Source organism: Copidosoma floridanum, unplaced genomic scaffold (assembly GCF_036245765.1).
Source record: "Copidosoma floridanum isolate Cflo_tuat_1 unplaced genomic scaffold, Cflo_Japanese_pri ptg000004l, whole genome shotgun sequence".
NCBI lineage: Eukaryota > Metazoa > Arthropoda > Insecta > Hymenoptera > Encyrtidae > Copidosoma > Copidosoma floridanum.
Window position 1 is genome coordinate 29,262,826 of NW_028321881.1, and position 23,165 is coordinate 29,285,990.

Sequence of the window (23,165 nt, forward strand, 5' to 3'; positions counted from 1 at the left end):
ATATACATTTTGGTGTATTGAAAAATGATGTACACTACTAAAAGTAAAATGCAATATACGATATATTAAGAGAACTTAATCGAACGTTTGGAAAAATTGGTGCCTCATGACTTTGTTTCGAAATCACAAAGTGAATCCTATCTTGAACTGAAAAATGACTTTAAAGAAAACGAGTTTCTTATTGTGCTTCATTTTTCCGAGAATTATGCATTTATTTGTCAAGAAGCAGCTCAAGCTTTTCGTTAGGGCAATAATAAAATAATTATTAAAAAAAAATAATTATGTTTAATAATTTAATGTAAATAAAAAAAAATAAATTAATATTTTTGGCACTATGGAACGCCACAATATTCAAATTGTTGTAGAAATGTAGTTGTGAATACACGGAATGTAATCTATTTCATTGTTTTTTTCGTCTTGATGCTAAAAATCATATTGTTGATTTGATTTGTGAACATTAAGTACAGCTAATCTAAAGCCAATGCTAATATTGTAATAAAGTACTTTATCATGCATACATACTAATTTTTTTTTTTTAGTTTTTTTCAGAAATACCTGATGCTGGGAAAACTTGAAGGAGCAAATAATAAAACAAGAAACGAGATTTATCATACTAACTGCATTGTTTTTTGCTTGTGTAAATGATGCAAGAAAGTTTTTGAATGTTTATTATTAAGTTGTCATCTACTGCATAACTATGTAGTTTGTAATAAATCTAAAATTAATAATTTTAAAAATTTATATTTTACTCAATTTTTTATTTCAATGGCACTAAATACGCGTACACTGAATACGAGACCAATAAATTGTTATAAGAATTATTATGAGAATTTGGTTAAGTTTTTTGAGATTTTAGTATTACATTTTATATTTTGTGGATTTTAATACAATAATGCTTAACACAGTTGCGTGACCGCAAGTTCAGAAGTTAACCTGATACTGTATTTCTAAGTAATTTCAAAGATGCATGGTTTTTTGTCTATGACTAAAAAAGTTTTGTGCACATTTCTACTTAGCTTCAGGTTCAATATATGTACATATATATATGGGGAGAATCACGTCAACTGTCCCAGCGCCGCGGTGGACGGCCCGCGCGGTCGTCAAACACAACGTTTTTAACTCGTCGTTTTGGTGTCAAAACTTTGATAAAAAAATAATCTAAAAACATATTCTTACGTATTTTTTCCTCAGCTTTCCAGTGGTAGCATCAGTTTTTCGAAAATTTGCTCCCATAACCTTGAAAAATGCACTTGTTTGAAAAACACGTTTTATCTCCATGATCTTCAACTTTTGGAATTTTTTTGATAGTCTAGATCGAAAGATGAGACATATTTACGTAGATATCGACAGTAAAAAAAGAGGGGTTTTTAGTTTTTATAACGTATTTAAACGACGAACGAGACGATAAGAGCCGCGGCGGCCGGGCCATGTGCGGCAGGAGTGCGCCGTCTGCTACTGTCTCTCTGACTGGATGTAAGCAAATACACCTAACCGTGACGGTTTGCACTTCGCAACAAGTTTCGATTGATTAATTAAATATTAGTATTTATTATTTTTATGACTTGAGGTTGTGCTATCGTAAGTCGAAGTTTTCGTAGGTTTTACTGCAAAGAAAAGAAGGTTTTTTTAGTAGCAAATCTGACTACGAAGAAACTTCCTTAAGATTAAAAGACGAAATTTCCAGGGCGAAACTGATTCCAGGGACACTGAATTATCATGCGTTTATCCCCATTAAGAATAATAAATTAATGTTGAAGAAAACTTCTATGAGGAACCAGTATGAAATTTTTCCGAAACTGAAAGAACGTAAAACAAGTGTCACTTCGATTACCATGCCTAAAAAGAAAAAGAAAACGAAGTAAAACAAATTTGTTTTTATTTTTTGCTTTATTTATGTAAATATCTTATATTTATTCAATATTTATCATTATTTATTTCTTTATTATAAAATTGTTGTATATATGAATAAATTTTATCAAAACATTTATTATTTATCCATTGTAAGCACTGGTTAACTAATTGTTGTTTACATCGCCACTACTACATTATATATTATATAGCCAAACAGACTCACCGTAGCAGACGACTCACGGCGGACGCACTGCTGCCGCGGCTCGCATCGTCTTGTTCGTCGTTTAAATACGTTATAAAAACGAAAAACCCCTCTTTTTTTATCGTCGATATCTACGTAAAAATGTCTCATCATTCGATCTAGACTATCAAAAAAATTCCAAAAGTTAAAGATCATGGAGATAAAACGTGTTTTTCAAACAAGTGCATTTTTCGAGGTTATGGGAGCAAATTTTCGAAAAACTGATGTCACCACTGGAAAGCTGAGGAAAAAATACGTAAGAATATGTTTTTAGATTATTTTTTTATCAAAGTTTTGACACCGAAACGACGAGTTGGAAACGTCGTGTTTGACGACCGCGCGGGCCGTCCACCGCGGCGCTGGGACAGTTGACGTGATTCTCCCCATATATACACACACACACACACCAAAAAACACAAAGCTTATGTGAATAGCATAAATTTATCGGTGTAGCTATTTAATTTAACAGTTTTTATCAAAGAAATTGTTGGATAATCTTAACGACGACAACCTAAATTCCATTTTAATAAATTTGTATAAAATTATTTTATTACCATATTTTTTTTCAAATGTCTAGCCACGTCTGGAAGTAGCAAGCGTTATGACTGAGCATCTAGGTCATAATGACGGTGGTACATGGATTGAGAATGAAAATTGCCAAAAACAGTAGTTATAAAGGAATCCAAAAACTAAATAATTATCATTAATCAATACTAAACTTTTAGTCAATATCGATTATTATTACACCACCAAGGGCCAGAGCAGGGTGTTTAAAATTCCATTTGAACCGAAAACAAAGAGATCAAGTAACTTAATATTCCCTCCAAATTATTAATATACTTTTTTGCTGTTAAAAATGAAAAATATTTTCAGAATTAGGAATGCAATATAACCTCTTGCATAAAAAATCGTCATTACTGCCTATATCTCAAGTGGCGATTCGTGGCACTCCTGAAATACTTTTCATTGAATTTATAATTTATATTATTTTATGAAATATCCTTATTTTCTATTTTTTACTGTTTGACATATATTGTCAACGTTTAGGACATAAATCGTGAGTAAATTTTTACTCTAATCACTTGAAAAATGAATCTCTATTTAGATTTGTACTTCGAAACTTTATCATACATTTCCAAACTATACATAAAAAGTGAAAATACTTATGGATGGACAGAGGAATATCTCATTCTCATTTCATCCACTAGACATTTTAACGCACTGTTGAGAGAAACTTGCCTTGGTAGTTCAGTAAAATAAAGCATCAAAATATTTCCAAATTTGTTCTATTTGTTTAAAATTAATCTGTTTTTGTATGAATACATATATACTTGTAACATTAAAGTTAGTCAATCGTTAAGTCAAATCATTGAATTTATAAGGTTGTACTCACAAAGTAAAAAAACTGGCTGTGCTTCAGTATCCGTAGGCACGATTGAAGGAGCAGTGATGCAGCGCGAGCGGAGCTTGTCCTAGAAGGATGACGGTGTAGAAAAACTTTGGTTATTAATAATTTTTTAAATAGATAGATACATACAACGGAATCTCCTAGGATCAATTATGATGGTGTTCTAGATTCTTTAGCAATCTAGAAATACTACGGTCATTGCTGTAATTTCCGAGATAATTGCTTCCAAAAAATCACTAATTCAACGCGTTGACTTGTGGGAATCATCAAGAAATTAACTTTAACTCCAGAATTATGTGACATTCTTCAAACAGCAAAATTTGTTTACCATTTTTTATAAGAAATTTATTTATAATGAGCAAATATTATGTTTACCACTAAGATTTTTTGACAATATTTTACTACTTTTGAAGTGATTATAGTACGCATAATCGGAGATATGACTGAAAGATACAATTTTTAAGAAGTTAACCTTACTTACTAAAAATGCCGAAGCCGCCTAAAATGTAAGAAACGCGTTTTTTAACTTCAAACGCAATTTTCAGTTTAACAGTGTTTAACACGAATCTGTGTTTAAAGTAAATCTTTTATACATGAAATTATTACTGCAAAAGAAAAAAATAAAATTTAAGATCAAGTCTTGCGGAAGCGCGACAATGTAAGTTTGAGAAAGCAGACGAAGCCTCGGCGACCGCACTACTATTTACTTCAGATTTGCATACTTCAATTTTCAAATACGTAAAATAAGTATTTTTTCTGGTATGCCTCATGTATTTTGGTTTAATTCAGTCCCCTTAATCCTACTCCACAGCTTTACCAAAAAATATAAGTCAAAAAGTCGTTAGAACAACGAAGACGAGACATGTGTAGCTCAAAATGCTTGAATTCATTTCCATAATTTTTCCTGGCGCCTTTACGAAAAATGGTATCATCGTTGAGTTAGCTGCAAGCAAAATTGTTTCTGTGTATAATCGGGATAGGCGTGTTTTTAAAATTAAGCAGAGCTACCAACAATGTGACATTGGCTAAAGGTATTTCCTATAATTTCACAGTAGATAGCGAGGAGCGTTGGAAGTTCTAAGTAGCTAAGATGGTAGAGCGTTGGCTTTCCGTCTTGAGGGATAGGGTTTAAGACTCCACTTTGTCACTTTCTCCCGGGTAACTCTGTGGTGTTTTCTTTCAATTTTCAATGATGCATAAAAAGTTTAATACTTAAAAAACATCAATGTCCTATTATGCTAACCCTGAATTTTGTGCACCTTAAACTTAACACATTAATTTTAGTATATGAAGTGAAATTTGTAATAAATTAATTAATTATCTGCAATAAGTTAAATAATTCATAGTAACAGTGTTAAGTTATTACTTGTAGCGATCCTGCGGTTTTTGTGGTTGGTAAACATGCATTAGCTGTAGAAAGAGTTTAATTTTATGGTAATGAAATTATAGATACTAAATAACGAACAGTGCAAAGAAAATGAAAACTTCCTATCTTGACAATGAGATCCTTCTAAGTATCTAGTTAATCAACCAAATTTATTTAAAAAAATATCGAATTTTTTGGAAAAAGAAGTATTGCCACTTCGCGTTACAGTTTCTTATAATTAATCAAACTCATATATGTCAACATAATTTGTTCAATAAAATAGCTGCTTGCAATAAATCATGTAATACAGTTGTAATAGTATCAATGTATTGTAAGGTAAGTTTTATGTGTTGAGTAAATATTTTGTTAGGAACTCACAAAACCTTTATACACTGTCAACGAATAGTATTCTTTCTAATGAATCAGAAGCCTTGAAAAGTTCTGAAATCAAAATATAAAAACGGTAAGGATTTTTTTTGTGCTACATACATTTTGTAGTATAACACTGTTTAGTACTCGTACTTCAAAATAAATCAAACTAATTGTAAATAATATTAACTTTTACCGTAACATTTACGTATACTTTCGACATGTTGAGGCATTAATGTATTTGATATGAAGTTTGCATGAAGTACCGATCAACAGTTAGTATTACTGAGTTTGATTTTTTTAAAGTACGAGTACCAAACAGTATCATACTACGAGTGTCATACGAAGTGTATGTTGCACAAAAAACCTTTACCGTTATTATATTTTGATTTCAGAACTTTTCACGGTTACATATTCATTAGGAAATATACTTTTCATTGCCAGTGTATAAAGGCTCTAGAAATTTCTTACAAAATATTAACTCAACGCATCAAACTAACTTATCTTTTTTACTTTGTTAAAAGGTATTTTTTGAGAGTACATAAAAATAGCAATAATAAAAAAAACAAACAAGGTTGAGGTTCATTTGAAATTAAAGCTTAGCGATAATCGGGTTATGTCAGGAAAAGTTTTCTTATGACGGATAATGATAGATTTTTAAGTTTTTTTATTTTTCATAAATATTAACTAAAGATAAGGGTTTCTTAGTGCGGATTTATTTAATTGAGATAGTTTGAAGGAAAATCCTGACAGAAACAAATGTGTAAAATTAAGTACAAGGCTTACTTTATGTTTTTTTTTTTTTCATAAATATTAGGTCTCCAGTCATGTCCAACGTGACAGGTAATAAAGTAAAAAACATTCCATTTTGGTGCATTTTACTTTTTTTCCTTGTGAGTTTCAATTAAAAACATATACGTAGTCTTAATATAAAACCACAATTATGTAAAAACTTATTTTTACTAGGTTTTATTATTTGGCTTTATGACATAAAAATTTACACTAAAATCTTATACGTAAGTAAAAAATATAGTCTTATCAATACTTGTACAAAATGTATTAATTATGTACACCAAGATACAGGATAACACATCTGATTAGTTATACATGGGCTATTCAAGTAAGTAACTCTCAAGCGGGATCAACTTTTCAATTTAAATTTGAAAAAAATACGTAGCTTAGAAAACTCGAAATTAAAACTTTACTAGATAAAAATGCAAAAGTGTAAATTATTTAAAACTAAGAAGATCATATTGTTAAAACTTAAAAAATATATAGTAGATACAGTAAATAGAAAGTAAAAGTCATTTACATAGTATTTAACATTTTAAACTTTACAAAGTAAAAAATAAACAGTGGGTAACAATTTCATGTTCAATGATTAGTGATATTTGTCATTAAAACTTCTAACAACAAATATTTTAAGAGGCGCAAAACTATGTACTTTTATTCATCTTTCAATTAGCTAGCCTATCGATATAGTTTAAGGTCTGTCGTTTTCTTATCGACACTTTTTTACTTTTGTAAGAAACTGCAGAAAACGTCTATGATAAATAAAAACTTTTTGCATCGATTTCTGAATTGCTCTCCAACTAAACGTTCTTGCCTTGATCCTTACGAAAGTAGCCACGCCGAGTCTCACGGCTAGTGGGCAGTTCACCTCGATCACCAGCATAAGGCTCCGTTTGCTGGTGTTTGCTTACCACCACCGAATGAAGCAGCGTAAACGGCAGTGACGAGCAGCCCGCAAGAAGATTGACATAACGCAGCACGGGCTCATCCAGCGGCGTGTTTATGTACAGTCGACGGCCAGTAACATCTACACCTCGCACTATGCCTGGAAACAAGAACATAATTTTATCATCAAATATGTCACTACACTCAAGGCATAATACATATTTTTAAGTCAGACTCACATACACACACAAAAACACGCGCCCACCCGCGCGCACATCCGTCACCATTCCAGGAGTCATATGCAAATTTTATTAGGTAAAAAAGGGTTACTATAAAGACAACATAGTACTTATGCGGGCGATCTGCATAACAATTTAATATATTAATATGTATTAATATATTAATATTATTTATATGTATCTTAAAAAAACATGAAGTTGACATAAGTCATCTTACAGGAATATATATATATATTTACATAGATATACTGCGTGCTCCGCGCGCCAACCCCCCCTTTTATTGTGTTATAAGTGTAATTTTTTCAAAATAAGGTTTGTATTAATATTTTTTGGCACCTTAAAAAATGATAAAATAAATTGTTAGTATGAAAATAATATGTTGAAGTATATTTTACAAAATTCGGAAGACTATGGCATTATTCGAAAATACTTGGAAATGAATTTTCTACGCTGGGGAATAATTACTGGTCTGCTTTTAAGGAAATATGAAGAACAAGCTGCTAATTTCAAATAAAAGTGGTAAAGTTTACATAGACATAGAGATGTGCCCCTTGACTTTTTTTTGGTGAGCTTTATTAGTTTTTCTAGTGGCTCCCTTTTTTAAATGAGCTGTCTATCCTTTATGTGTCAAAAGATATTTCTAAGCTCTTGTAAATATGTATGCCCCCTGCGCGCTCTGCGCACTAACCCCCGTAATTGCAAATTAGATTTACGAAGTATGGAAAAAAAACCCGAATTATATTAACTGTTACTTAAAATTTATATATTTAACAAATGTATATTGATCATAATTAATTACATGAATTTTTAACAATCACTCTTTATTTTCCCTGACTAATAACAGCTATTTTTATGGGATTAGTAAAACGCGATTTTCAAAACGACATAATTTTTGAAGAAGCATGTAACGTTATGCTGCCTTTTTAACTACGAAAATTTTTCGCATGGTTTATTATGTCTAAAAAATTTTTTGGTAATACTATTTGGAACAAATGCAAAAAATTTTTCATTGAAGATTGTAAAGATGATTAAAATAAAGCTCTTTTACATTGAAACGAAATTTTTAATTCTGAAAATATGTCTTGTAAAGATTTCAGTTTACCAGAACCAACAGAAGCGATAAAAAAAAATATCGATACCGACAATGATAAAAGAATACTTTGTAAACATAAATTCCATGAAATGTTTTCACAACTCAGTCATGATCAACGTCGAATTTTTGAAGAAATAATAAAATTTGAAAAAAAAAATTTTTCCATCGATGGTCCTGGTGGATCTGGAAAAACTTTTCTATACAAAACATTAATTTATTATTCCATATCAATTGAAAAAAAAATTCTTACAATGGCTTGGACAGGTATTGCTTCTATTCTGCTCCCAAAGGGAATAACCACATACAGAACTTTCAGACTTCCTTTAGACTTAAGCACTATAGAAAGTGCATTCTTCCAGTTTGAGCCAGATAAACAAAAATTACGTAATGAAGAAGTAATTATTTGGGATGGAGCTTCTATGATACCGAAAAAAGCGTTTGAAATCGTTGATAGGACTTTAAAAGATTCATCTAGTAGTAATAAACCTTTTGGAAATAAAATAATAATTTTAGGTAGAGACTTTTGTCAAATTCTCCCAGTAGTAGAAAACGGAAGCGAAATTACTATTGTTCAAGAAACCATAAAATTTTCCAATTTTCGGCCTTTATTTAATATTTTTTATTTAAAAAATATTATACGTTCAATTGATAAAAAATTTTCTTCATTGCTACTGGATATAGGAGAAGGCAAAATTGAAACTTTTATAATTCCTCAGACATGGAAAACAAATGATGTATGTTCTAAAATTTTTAATAATGATGATGATTTTTTTATAAGTAAAACTGTATTAACATCTCACAATGAATACACTCATTTTTTTAACAAAAAATTTTTAATATTATGGTAGGAACATTAGTAACGTACTATAGTATTGATAAAGCAACTCACAAAGGAGTAGAAAAATCAGACGACAATATTTATATTAATTTTGATAATGTGTGTAACTTGCTTTTATTTTTAAGCACAACTGTTTTACAAAAATACCTTATATTTTTACCAAAGCAAAAAGTGTAACCATGTATAAGTAATGCAAATGCATTGTAATTCAAAACAGTTGCAAAAATAGCCAAAAACTAGCTTTTTGGCTACGACAAGAAAAATTCACAATCTACGATAAAGTGTCTCACGAAAAAGTTATAGATTTCAAAGAAAAACACTTTTTTACATTGAATGTTTTTCTTTACAGTGTCATCCTAAAGCTTTAAAAATTTAAATTCATTTTAAATTGAAAACAAAAATTATTTTATAACACTTAACTTTTTTATTTAATACATGAAGATAAAATTTTCCAATGAAACAGTACTGGATCTTGAAAAATACAAATTTTTGTCACATACATTTCACCCTAAAATGCTATTCCAACTTTCCTACCAATAAAAATCAGCTTAAATTAACAAAGAAAATCGTTTTATTTGAGCTAACATTTTATATTTTTAGGAGAAAATATCAATTACAAGAATTTCAGGTCTTAAAAAAAATTAAATTTTTCATTCAAATCCGATATTTTGTGCTGATTATAGTTTAACTTTTTACTCTGGTAATGAATTAGAAATCGTGACTTATATGTAAAAGCGGTAAAATCTACAGTGAAAGCTCGGTTATTTATTAATTGTAATACTTCATCTGTGTTTATTAATTTAGAATTTTGGTGGTAAGGACAGACGCAAATACTGTGAGAACTACTGCTGCCTGCTAATAAGCATTGTTTTGGTCTTAGAGTTGCAAATTTGGTCAACCCAACATACAAGTCAGGGTGTTCATCTTTAAACAAAACATACATCTCTTTTAAATTCAACCACAAGAGTTGTTTTTGCATTTTCTGTCTTTTACCGTTTTCCATCCATACACTTATAACATCATTTACTCCAGGCATAGTTGCAAAAACATCGTTTCTGCTATAAAACTGTTTTACCAGAGTAACTGTATCTTCATCTAAACTTTTGCCTGTAAAAACTTTTATGAGTAAGATAAACTTCAGTTTTGCAGCATATGTATGATATTTAGTTACTATGTTAAAAAAAATGCCCAATAGGTTACAATAGTAAGAAATTTTTAAGAAACAAAATCCTATTGAAGTATTAAGTCTTCAAGTAAATGGCTTTTTCTTTAAACTTCAAGTTCAATAATAGTAAATAACCCTCCAAAAGAAAGAAAAATTGTTATGCTCAACGTTTTTGATTTCATAAATTTTTAGTTATTTTTTTGAGCTAGGTTACCATCACTGAAATTTTATAAGAATTTTATATTGATAATAAATAGAAATATTTCTCTCTAAAAATATATCAACATAAAAAAAAAATTATTTATGTGTTCTTTTTTTTACAAATAGCAGAAGATAAAATTCCATTTTCTTTGAGCAAGTTTCTAAATTTTCGAATCATGTAATTGCTTGCATCAAAGTTTTCTTAAATAGTTTTTATGGTCCAATGATTTGGTAAAAGACTAAGCAACTTTAATTTTTGATTGTACGAGCATGATTAATTATGGAATACTAATTTGATATTGTTTAGTAACTGTACCAACTCACTAGTAAGTTTTAATGGTAATACTATATCAGCCTCATTGTCATCTACTGCAGCTTCCAATAAATCAAGAATACCTGCTGTAGTCAATACACTTTCAAAGCTTTGATATGCCTTGACTGTAGTTTCACTAACAACATCTATAATTATTTATTATTAAATTCGATGCAGTCATCCTTAAAAACGATGTATTTAAAAAAGAGTTTTATGAACGGTTCAGTATTACTTAGCTTATATACTACTTATAATAAGAAAGTAATAAATTCTTTAATTGGAAATTTGTAAACTATACAGAGAGTGATATAATGATGATTTCAACAAATAATTAAGAATTTTTTTTTATAATCCATTGTTAATAATAAGTGCTAAGTAAATACTATTTTAATTTATAAAAATTGAAACAATTCAAAACAATTATTGGATAATGAGATTTATCCTAATTTATATTCTTAAAACAAAAGTAAGTCATTTAAATAAAATTATTAACTTTACATTCATGATTACCACTTATCATACAGACATATTTATATTGACAAAATTAAATGTGATCCTCAATTTTATTTCACTAATCAGTCTTGTAGCTAAAAAAGTATTCTTTAAAGCAGGAGCCATTAAAAACGTCGACGTTAGCCATTACAAATCTAATTTCAGTCATAAATATTTTTAAAAAATGTATCACTCAGGAAAAAGTAAAAACTACGAATCTGTTTATAAAATTTGTTGATATTCAAGCATTATACTTCAATAAACTTTAAATGCACGATTAGAAAATAAATTCTCGTTTTTACAGCCAGAAAGCGTTCACTTTCTGTCTGCTGCGCTAATATCAGTCATCGTTTCCTTGCCACAGTGTGGGAGAAATTTTATACGCAGACGAGCTATCCGAGCGGACGCTCTAAGGCTTTTTTAAAGTTTTTAGCACAGCTACATAATATACGTCTCAAATTTTAATCCGATTTAGTCATTAAATTACGTCGATTATTTATGCATGTGCCAGGGCACAGACAGGGGCCAAGCAACTCTATACTCCTTTCCAGCTGATCAGCTTGGAATAAGTATGAGTTGCTCGGCCCCCATCTGAGCCCTGGCACATGTGCATATAATATTTTATACTCCTATATTATTTGAACTTCAAGTAATGTAAAACAGTCTCAAAAAGATTTTATAGATTGCAGTTCTTTTAATTCATAAATTAAAAAAAGCTTGTTGATTAAACATTATTTAATTCATAAATCCAACAAGAGTTTATGGAGTAAAGAGCTACGCTGTTCAAGTCTTTATTAATGACGACGTTTAGACTACGGATAGCCGTTATCAAGTCACCAAAACACTACAATATTCAATAAACTTTTTTCATCGATTAAATAAATTATAAGTGTAATATACAATCAATTAAAAAATGAAAAACTAATAACCTACAGTATATTGGTTGATAACGCCAATATGTATAATAGATTATTAAAAAGTACAGAACGACTGTACATATTTTCTTTGTTATTAACCAATATACTATACGTCGTCGTTATTTTTTGTTTGTTAATTAATTGTATATTACAACTATAATTCATTTAATCAGTGAAAAAAGTATGCTGTACATCGTAATGTTTTAGTGACTTAGTAGGGACCACCAATAGCTCAGTCAAAACGTCATTTAATTGAATATTTGAACGACATAATCCTTTAGTACCGTATTATTTATTATTAATTGTATCAAACGTGAAATGTTAGGTCAGCTTAAAGAAATCGTTAGAAAATAATACAATTTTGACAGTTTTCAGTTTTTATTTACTTTTTAGCAACAAATAAAAAATCAGTTACTTAGCGTTTGTTTTACTTGAGTTGATTAATAATTTCAAATATTGTTTCAATGATTAAAAAATTTAAACTGAGAATTTATTCATGTATTCAAGCTACGAAACGTTTAATGACATAAAAAAATTACATTGCTTAACAACTGCAGCATAAAAAGTTAAATTTTGATAATTTTTTCACCAAAGGATGCAATCTTCTTCCTACTCACGCTGCATAAGTAGTAAGCATCCGTCAAATGTGGAAATAATGACTTTGCAGTTGCAGACGGTCGATGCAAGCTTTCTCTCTTGACATGGTTAACAATCTTGAACAGATTGTAACATTTATTAAAATGCAGTTTTAATTTTAGGTCTAACGTTGCAGATTATCTAATGGTTTCAAAAAATGTTGAACCCACCGCACATCAAAAGTCTACAAGATCGTAGGGATACCATTGGACTGCTTACGGAATGCTTTGTGACACTGATCTGTATCTTAAATAATTAGAACCTAATTTTTGTATTGCTTGATTACTCATTAAACATAATTTATGAAAACATATTTACATTAACTGCATTATTTTCAATTTTTAAGCCGAACACCCGTTCTTGTTCCGAGCGATTCCGAGCGCTCTTTCGATTCACAATATGAGTGCAAGAGAGACAGTGGCATTAACGGCCATCATACAGTAACATACGGTATCTTTTGCACTTGTATTGAGCATTGAAAGAGCAGCTCGAGGCAGCTCGGAGTTGCTCGGAGTAACACAGGTGATCGGCTTAAAAATACACAGCACTTGGGGCACCCCCAAGCTCCGAGTCCATAGTCGAACAAATCTGGAGACTACCACCTTCGGGCTATAGAGTTGTTATTTGTTTACAAGTGTTCTATAGTTCCATATTTCTGTCTATAATACTAACTTTGAGCTGGGACTACGTGACATCGTGCGTGTGTGAATATACTGGGGGTTCCGTTTTAACAATGGGACACTCAGTATACATAGTTTTGTGCGTGTATATACCTTTATACACTCACACACGTACAGGGCTACGTGCCCCAAGCTCGACCTTGGTAGTATATACAGGTATACGAGTATACAGTTTGGGATTAAAAACAAACAGTAACTGTAGCTCGATACTGACATGGTGGCGTGACTGTGTAGAGTTCCAGCTCTGATGATCAGCGAAGTTAAGCATCGTTTGGTGCGGTCGTTACTTGGAAGGACGACCATTTAAGTCTCAACAATTTTCCCTCCGTTTCTCAATTTTTCTGATTGGTTAGCTGTTTCTTTTCTTCGTCTAGGACAGCGTCAGAGAGAGGTGTGAAAATTTTCGGTCCTGGTGTTTATACGTATATACCTGGTCGGAACTTAGTCAATACACCAGGCCCTTCTGGAATGCATTTTTCCCAAGTAATTTCCCTACCCACAGATCTTGTCATGGGCGAATGCAAAGTGGCATCCCTTACTTTGTCCCAATTTCTATACCTTTATTCCTGTCCCATCCTTTTTCTTAAGTGGCGAGTGCCCAGAGAAGGACGTATGACACTATATAATATAAAAAAACTATAGATCGAAGTTATTAGTCTTTTACTCCCAAGGTAAAATCATAGGTAAAAAAACTTGCTCTTTCGAATGAAATTGAATATACGTCAATTGTTTTCCCTCATAGCACAAAAATGCAGTACATGTTGTAAAATTAAGAATTTTCGAACGACTTATCATATGGAAAAATTATTGATATAAAACCATGGGTGAATGAAAAAAAATATGATGTTGTTCTCGTAGTTAAAGACTGTTAATCTATATACTTCTGTGATACGTCTATAACTGACGGTAAATGCACATGATTGTTAACTTAACAATAATTACATCATCGATTTACATCAAACACGCGCAATCATTTTTCTTTCTTAATTTATTCACCATAGTTTGAATACCAATAATTTTGTCTCAGGCGTCTCAATTAGCAAGTTATGTAATTTTACGACATAAATTGCATTTTTTCGCTTAGAGAGGAAAAAGATTTTTGCTTGAATTTGATTTCATTCGCAAGAGCGAATTTTTTTATATTTCATTGGCTAAAAACATTGAGTGTATTATTTTTTTTTTTTAATTACATTTTTTGGGCGCTAATCATGAAGTTATATTGAACTTGCCATAACTCGAAGAATACTGAACCAATCAGACCGAAAAAATTTTTAAATGTTCTTCGGACGGTCCAATTTTTTATAATTTTTTATAAAATTTGATAATTTAAACGTCGTTCTCAAACAAATTCTATCTTTAAAAGCACAACTACGATTAATTAAAGTCTGTTACAAATTTTCAAATATTTTAGACTGCTTTTTTTGTCACAAAATCGATAATAGCATCAAAAAATAGCCAACTACCTACATGGCTTGAAATTCTAATTTCTTCAGAATTGCAAGAACCTTAGTGCTCTGTATCGCTTCTTATGCAACGCTTCCTGAAGTTCTTGTTTTTTTATGACTAGAACAGTGTAAAAATATTTATTGATTGTGCGGAACGACACAGTAAGCATTCTTTTCCAACATTCTAGATAAAAAAAAAAGAATTTACAAAAGTGCCAAGTAACAAGCAACATACAGCATAAGAGCGTTCAAAAAAATTTGAAACACGTGCTCCAGCGCAGCACAGCACAATAAATTTTCACTAAATTACTTCCCAAATTTTTTTTTTCAATATTTCAGTCCGCAATTTTGTATACACATTCTATAAAGGTAAGTTAACGATTTAGTACTCCAATATTTGATAGTTCATAACATACTTATGGGCTATGCATATAGCCCCATTGTTACTGTACACGTGTCGTTTCTGTAAATAAACTTAGGTTAAGCAGATCTTTTTTATTTAATTTCAAGTTTATTAATAAAAAAAGTTTGTGTAACTGAATATCAAAATAAAGTGCACAGAGCTCTATTTTTTATTCCATAGTGCAAAAACGAAAGGTATTTCTAAATTTCTATATTATGCAAGACTCTATCAGAATCTCATCGCCCTCAAAGAAATCAAGTCCATGATGATGTCGGGACAACCAAATATTTTGTCGTTGCGCCACCTTACTCAATTTTTGCAAGCGACAAGGAGGTGTCACTACCCAATGTGCGGAAAAGTCATTCTTCAAAGCAACGATAGCAACTTCTTTCGGCACCGTTACGTCCTTTTTCACCTTGAAATACTAAATGTTGGCTACAAACTCCATTGCGATTTATGGATGATTGAGCGTACCAGCAGCAACTAATCTGAGAGACGATTGGCGTGTCCGAGTAGTGAGTGTAAGTATAATATGTGTAGTTAGTGACGCCATCTAACCACTAAAATCGACCATGATTTGACGTGATGCATCAATTTTGAGAATATTCTCGTACTCGGCATACACTATACAATTAATAGTCGAAGTTAGAGCGTCGGCAAATCGAACGTCCAATCTAACACTGCTATGTTTAATTAAGTTCCAATGAGATCATTCGTTGGCCGATAAATCCGGTGTTAAATCGAAAGCAAAGAGACAGTAACCATTGGGATAAGATTCGCGATCAATGTGGTTTCCTTCATTGAGAAAGTGAACGCCCGTGCCTGAAAACAAGGTATGATAAGCATCTACGTATAAATTATTCGTTTCAAAGTCTGGTTGTAATGGTTTGGAAGAAACTTGAACACCGTCAATGTACAAACAAAGAAAATTTATATTGAAATGGTGAAAATTAAACGGATTCATAGTACGATTGCCATTATAAGCTTGATTTTTAACGAAACCGATGATTATCCGCTTAGGTAACTCGCGAAAAATAATATTATCTAAAGTTTCGCCATGAATACCACTATGCATCGTCACAGCTTTCACTTCGACACGCGTGAGCGGATATTTTGCTGTACTTTTTGACAGAGCTTTGGTATGGGCTAATAAAACAGATGAGCTTATTTAACGCGTCTCACTAAAGTATTTGCTTCTCTGATACGAACGGAAACCAATTTAAAGTGTCTATGAGACAAAATGCATCGCGAGATCTTACTAGTCGCATTCTCACCTCGACGCCATTAATGAGTAATTTTTCCTGATTTCATACATCGCAATGAAGATGACCAATCAGATCAATCGATTTCTTTGCTGGTAGTAGTATACATCGCTTGACGAATCTCGCGTTAGCATCCAACACATCGTCCATCTTTGTCGCCGTACCGTCGCACCATAATGAACTCGTTAAATGGGATGATTTTGCCACAGGATCGTAATTCAATAAAGTTTCCAAACATGCTGTGTGAGCGTACGCGTTGTTAGGAGACGATACAGGTTTCTGATTAAAAAACACATCGACTTGATTGAACAACGAATGCATAAAATTATTGATTGGTCTCTTCTTTGAGATTTTAGATGTTACGTCAGTATTTAATTCTTCATCTTCATTGACGGCCAACTTGACACGAAGACTGAGCATCGGGTGTGCGAGATCGATGTTTTCGTCACCATTACCTAGTACGACAAATTCGATCGGTGAATCGTTCATAAGCGAAGATATCAGCTTGTATTGAATTCAATGCGATCCCTCGACAGTTGTTTGATTCAGTGGAGTATCAAACAAAAAAAGATTAGACTTTCAGCACTCGCATGAGTGACTGTGTAAAAAAGCCATTTTTTAAAAATTTAACTTTCAGAAATATCTCTTGCAGTTCTCTGTCCCTTTTTTTTTATAGTTCTCTTTTTTTTCTTTTTATCTCACTTACGCGTTTTCTTAGTTTTTTTCTTTTTTCTCTTACGCCGACTACGCCTTGACTGCACAGTTCTACGAAGCAAATGCAACTGAAATAGTTCATCGAGTCGTCCAAGTTTATATCCCGAACCTTCTATAAGCTTGTCCAATTTTTCCTCGGCTTTTCTCTTCAGCGCATTACCAGACTCCATCACAAGAGTGCGGAATGTCTCTTTGAAAGGTATATTTTTAGCGGTGACGTCAGACATAATGTTCATACCTGCACGAACAGCATCTTTGCCAACAGCTTTGGCATTTCATTTAATAAGTGGTAAAACTCGTCGAAATACTCCAACAAAAAAACGATCCGATACCTCTGTACCCTCGTTGATAGGGGGTCCCAATGTAAATGCGCCCAACACCTCCTCCACTGTTTCCATAAATTGTGGCCAGACTTCCACCACCACCACCACTTTGTGCAATAAAGTAGTCCTCGTAGGGATCCATAATTTTTAATCGATTCATTTAAAGTAAAGCGTTACCATCAGCATCCTAAGGTCGAAGGGTATGGGGGCACCAATCGGGTCCTTTATATCGATTTCGATGTTGTGAAAGGAGTTAAACAATAATGGTTTATACATAGGCAGTGAGAAAATTTTATTTTTGACACAACCGTACGCGTAACCTTGAAGGTCCAACGACACTACCCGCAAAAAACGCGATTGAACGTCTCCTACAATGTATGGTTCTCAGATGTCGCTGTAAATCATGAGCAGTGACGGTAAAACATTGGCAAGATTTGCTGGATGAATAGATAGAATTTCATTATGTTCCAAGAAAAGACTCGTTGCACTTTAAAAGCACAAGATCTTACGTAATTTTTCGGACAACAGTAAATAACGATACATGTATTCACTGCACGCTGTTTCAGAACAGACTGACTTAGCCACTATGTAACCACCTATTTCCAAACTGAAAACCATGGGATCTCGTGTGGTATCGAAAATATTGATTTCTTGTATCATTTCTTCGATATTTGTGTATAGACCGGGTCGTATGTAATTATCTACATGAATCACAAGACGTTGTGTGTGTACATTATTGTGTAAACGTAGTATACATTTTACGGTAATTTTTCTTTCGTTATCTTTTATTGTATGTTGAAACGTCAATGGTAATTAAATCTCTGTTATACCAACACTCCATTGACCTTGCAAACTAATTTTCTGAGGTAATCTTGTCACGTAGTGCGCAGTAATATTATCAGGATAATACTGCATGCTACTGTTGCTAGGCAACAAAACGAGAAATTTGTCCTTCATTTTATATCTTTTAAATAATTACCTTTAACCCAGGAATAAAATTTTTCAGGATGTCCCTTCCAGCTGACGGAATATTCTTTAGAGCATTTTTTACCTCGACTTTTCAATATTTTGTCAACCTCGAAGAAGCTCTCGTTCAATTCCTTTCTCACTTTGCTTAACTCTTCCTCGTAAAAAAAATCGTCAATGTCTTCGTCAGTCAAATCTCTGAGAAAATAAACTGGAGGTTGTCGCGTGCAAGAGATACGTACAATTCTAAACAACTCTAAAGTCCAACCACTTTCGTAACCTTTGGCAAAGACACTTCTCGTCTTACTGATATGAACTTAATTTTTAACGTTGTACTTTGGATTTTTATAACTATGCCTGTCATAACGTTGCTTTATGTTTTCTCGTGCTCGCGCAACATTGTGTCAAGTCACGTCAGCTGGCGCCATCTTTGTTGACGAATGCTTCGTACGATAGTATGACTCTATTATGCTTGGAAGAATGTCTACGAAGCGTCAATTATTTGTATGCGTAAAGTATCACCACATTCTTTCTTTAATAGTTCTTATAAAACGTTCAGCTATTGCAGCCTTTGTCAGTGGGCTACGTGCTATTCCTTATTTAATTTCATTTTCTCGTAAAACGGATTGCATTTCACGACCTACAAATTCTTTACCTTTATCCGTTTGCAGACACATTAATGTACGATCGTCACTTCTTGATAAAATATTTTGAAATGCTTTGGCGACGTTTCTCGATGTTTCATCCTTGATAGGTACCGCCCAAGCGCATTTGCTGACGACATCGATGACAACGAGAACATAAGCGTAGCCATCAATGTAAGTTTTTAAGGTTCTTAAGTCCATTAAATCAGCTTCCCACACGTCGTCAAAGTTACGCACGTTATAGCTTCTTCTGGGAAAGCGATTTCTTATAGACCTATGTAAATTATAGGTATCTTGACTTTCTAGCCAACTAATAACGTTCGATCGCAAAAATTTATTTTTCACAGCACTTACAAGTTTGATACCACCAGCGTATGCAGTTGGTTGCGCCGCTTCGTAGTAAAGTTTTTGCAAAGTCTTATGCATTGTTCTTTTTTTTCTTCTTCTTTTTAGACTTAGGTCCAATAGCTCTCTTGATGCGCGAAAAAAACTTCTCAAATGTAATCTTGCTACACATGCAGCATGCTGTCAATAAAGCGAGTTTGCTATTCCGGCGGTATTTCTCCGGCAAGCATACGCGAAAAAGCAAATTCAGCCAACGCCCGATCGGATTTTAGACGTTGACCCTTCTTCTCTGTAGCGTAGGCAAGATCGTGCTGACAACATGCTTCGTCCAAAGGATTTATACCCATATCACCGTGCTCAATACGCTTCGATAGTTTCGTTCCAGAATGTTTGCCATACGAAGTGCCACTGTAAACTGATCACGGCCCACCGGTGTGCGTTTTTCCTGTTCCTCAAGGCATCATTCACCAGATCGACAATATTTAACTGTGGTATGCGAACGCCACCTATGATGACGGTATGTTCATTGCTCCACTCAAGGTTACCAGTAGCGCGCAATCGTCGTATAATAAGTGCAGCTTTTTGATAAAACTTTTTCGGTACGCTTTCGATAACCTCGGTATCCTACTTTTCCTCCTCTTGACGCTTCTCATCGTCCTCGTCGACGTTGTCGTCAGAGGGATCGTTATCTTGTGATACCTTGGTGTTCTCCATGATCCATCGTTGAGGAATGCGCTTCTCAATCGATCCAAGCTTTCTTGAGGCAGAAGAATCATTTTTCTGCGTGCTCCATGTTTGTTACAGCATCAACAACACAGTTCCAAGGAGCGGACCCAACAAAGCAGGTAAGCAACTTCCTACCTGTTGTACGATGATTTCTTTCTTTGACGACGGATAAATTTTTACGTTGGCGCGCTTTCTGAGAGCACTGGCGTGTCTACGCAAGCGTTTTTAGTGCGCCGCAGTAAGTGAAACGTTTCCTTCGAGTGTTCACTGCACACTCCCGAATGTGCTTAAATAGCGTCTTATCTGATTTGCGCAACAGAGCTCTCTGTTGTTCGGTGTCCAGATAATAAAGAACTTTCAAAATGGCAACGTGTTTTTGACCAAACGGAAAACGTAACTTTGGTGCCATTACAACGATACAATTGGAACTTGGTTCGTCGTGTCGCTTCCTTTCATCTGTTTCTTAGCCACGTATACATACAGATACTCGTCATCCAGAAAAATACAAGTATGAAATCGACAATTGTTCGGTGTATTTTGCTTTAGATCCAAGAAAAGGTGACCAAATGGTCAGAAAGTAGCGTCCTAATACGCTTCTTGCAAGAACCGAGGATTGTCCGGGCACACGTGTCTCGAAAGATGTTGTATTTGCGCGCGATCTCATAAATTTCTAAAGATGACCATGCATTACGAATTTATCGATACATCGCATTGACCCTTACATTAATAAAATATATTTTGCGTGATAAAAATTACGCTTAAATTATTATGATGACTACCTTTAGTAAATAAGTCGACGATACCGCTATTACCAGATGATTCACGCATAAAATCAACAATAATGATCAGTCTTGCTCTATGATCGCCTGCCCAATCTCTATTTTGTGGTAATCCTTCGTGAAACTCAATATTACTCCCGAGATCACAGTAATCATGCTGCCACTCACCAAAAAAAAAATGACACGCTCGAATCAAATATTACTCATACGGTCCATGTATTGTAAAAACCGTCTGACAAACACGGTTTTGTCGAAACCTGTGTGTCCACTCAGTGTACACGTCCACGGGTGTTGCCATCGTGTATCTATACGGCCCAACTATATTCTGTCGAAAAGCTGATTGACCACGGCGGGGGCCTCCACGGACCACTCGCAAAACCGCAAGCGCTTTTGGAAGGCTAGCACAAAAGCGGCTCGCGCAACCAATCAGCTCGTTTCGTCGGGGTCAACTGCCAATCAAGCTCTTTTCGCCGCCGCCACCACTGCCACCGCATCCCACCATCGCTCATGGATGTCGACCAATCGGCTTGTAACGTTGCGGCGGTTGGAGCCAGTGTTAGCTTCAAGATGGCGAAAAGTGGTCCCCCCACCACTCTCCCGTCTAAGAAGAGTGGTCGGGGGACTGCTTTTTGGTCGTGGCTGCGCGACAGCCAAAAGCGTCGTCTGTTACGACAGCGGTTCTCAAATACTAATCACTAGTCATGTATGATGTAGCTATATATATACATGTGTGTATATAATATGTACCAGCTGATTGTTGCGCTATATAGTGGTTAAGTGCTCTGTTGTCTCTTCTGTCATTTCTGTCTCCTGTACCAGTGCTGATAACTGAGATACCAAGAGCCAAGCCAACGTTAATGCTGGTACTTATAAGTACAGACCAATGGCTTGACCTTGAGTTCTCTTCAATCAACTGTGGCCTTTCTCACCAAGTCAAACGATGAGGTGAGCAAAGATACTACTGTTAGTGCTAGCAGTTTGACAAGTAGCTGCTAAGCAGATCTGACAAGTAAACTGCATATTTCAGTTATAAGCCCAACAGTGTTTGGTGAGTTGCAGTGCTTGTTTTTTTATTCTCTTTTTGTATAGTTTTTGTCTCTCTTAAATTGGTATATAAATCAAGCAGGACTTTAACGTGGGATTGCTGACAAATGAGTAATTCCCACAAGTTTCCAGTCATAAAGTTGTGATTTACTTTTCCTGCAATCAAATCAACCAAAACAAAAAAAAAATCTATCAAGAAGCAAGAGGTTAAAATTTGGTTTTATCGAGCACAATTTTGGAGGATAATAAGAAAAATCAAGGGCTGATGAAGTTTGACAAGAAAATGTACCTGAATCTCTGAAATCATCGAATGGCTGTGAATTCCAGTTGCTCCAGAGGCTGTAGTAAAGAGTTTTTTAATAATTATTGTTCACAATGGAGGTACAGAGAAAAGTCACTCAAAGCTCTCATGAAAACTTGGTGCCATGTGATGCTAATAACACAGTTAATAATAAAAATGAAGTTCAGACTTGCTCAAAGTTAACAAGTGCGCAGCTCATCATATTCTAAAACAAATAGTACAGTTGTGGCAGATGGTCTTTACAATTATTCAAATGAAAAAAAATATGAAGGTTAAGAAATTTTATGAAGCTGTAGATGTGACCTGGTCACCTCCAGTCCAGCAGCCCATCAACTTTTCAATTTTGCTGGCTGCAGTAACAGTTGCTCAGCAGTTGCATATCAGTTTTAGTATTGTAATGCCAGTTTGGATTTGTATTCTCTCAACCTGGAGCAGCCAGGCTGTATGATATGTACATCAAGATCAGTGTGCCAAGTGATCGAAGGTTTTGTCCTTTTTTTTATTCATGTGTACCTAAAATATTCGTAGTGTTGAGAAATTTAGTATGATAATTATAATTATCATCAAGATTTTACAAAATAATTTGGGGAGCTGGCGGAACGAATCCAGCTGGCATTATTGTGAGTTGCTATGATTGTAGAAAAATAATGATTCACTTTGCTGACAATATGTTTGAGAACGACAGCAACTGTTTGATTAGCAGTCCCGACAAACACAAAGGTCCTGT

General features: G+C 33.6%; 1 protein-coding gene across 1 annotated transcript in view; it reads right to left on the reverse strand.

The window, feature by feature from the left end:
• Positions 1–6,047: 6,047 nt before the first annotated feature.
• LOC106639398 (polynucleotide 5'-hydroxyl-kinase NOL9) overlaps positions 6,048–23,165 on the reverse strand; it is a 107,239-nt gene continuing 90,121 nt past the window's right edge. Inside the window, exon 6 of the mRNA XM_089597478.1 lies at positions 6,048–7,072. Within this exon, the coding sequence (XP_089453604.1) occupies positions 6,828–7,072 (245 nt within the window). The 3' untranslated portion in view covers positions 6,048–6,827. The remainder of the gene's footprint in view (positions 7,073–23,165) is intronic.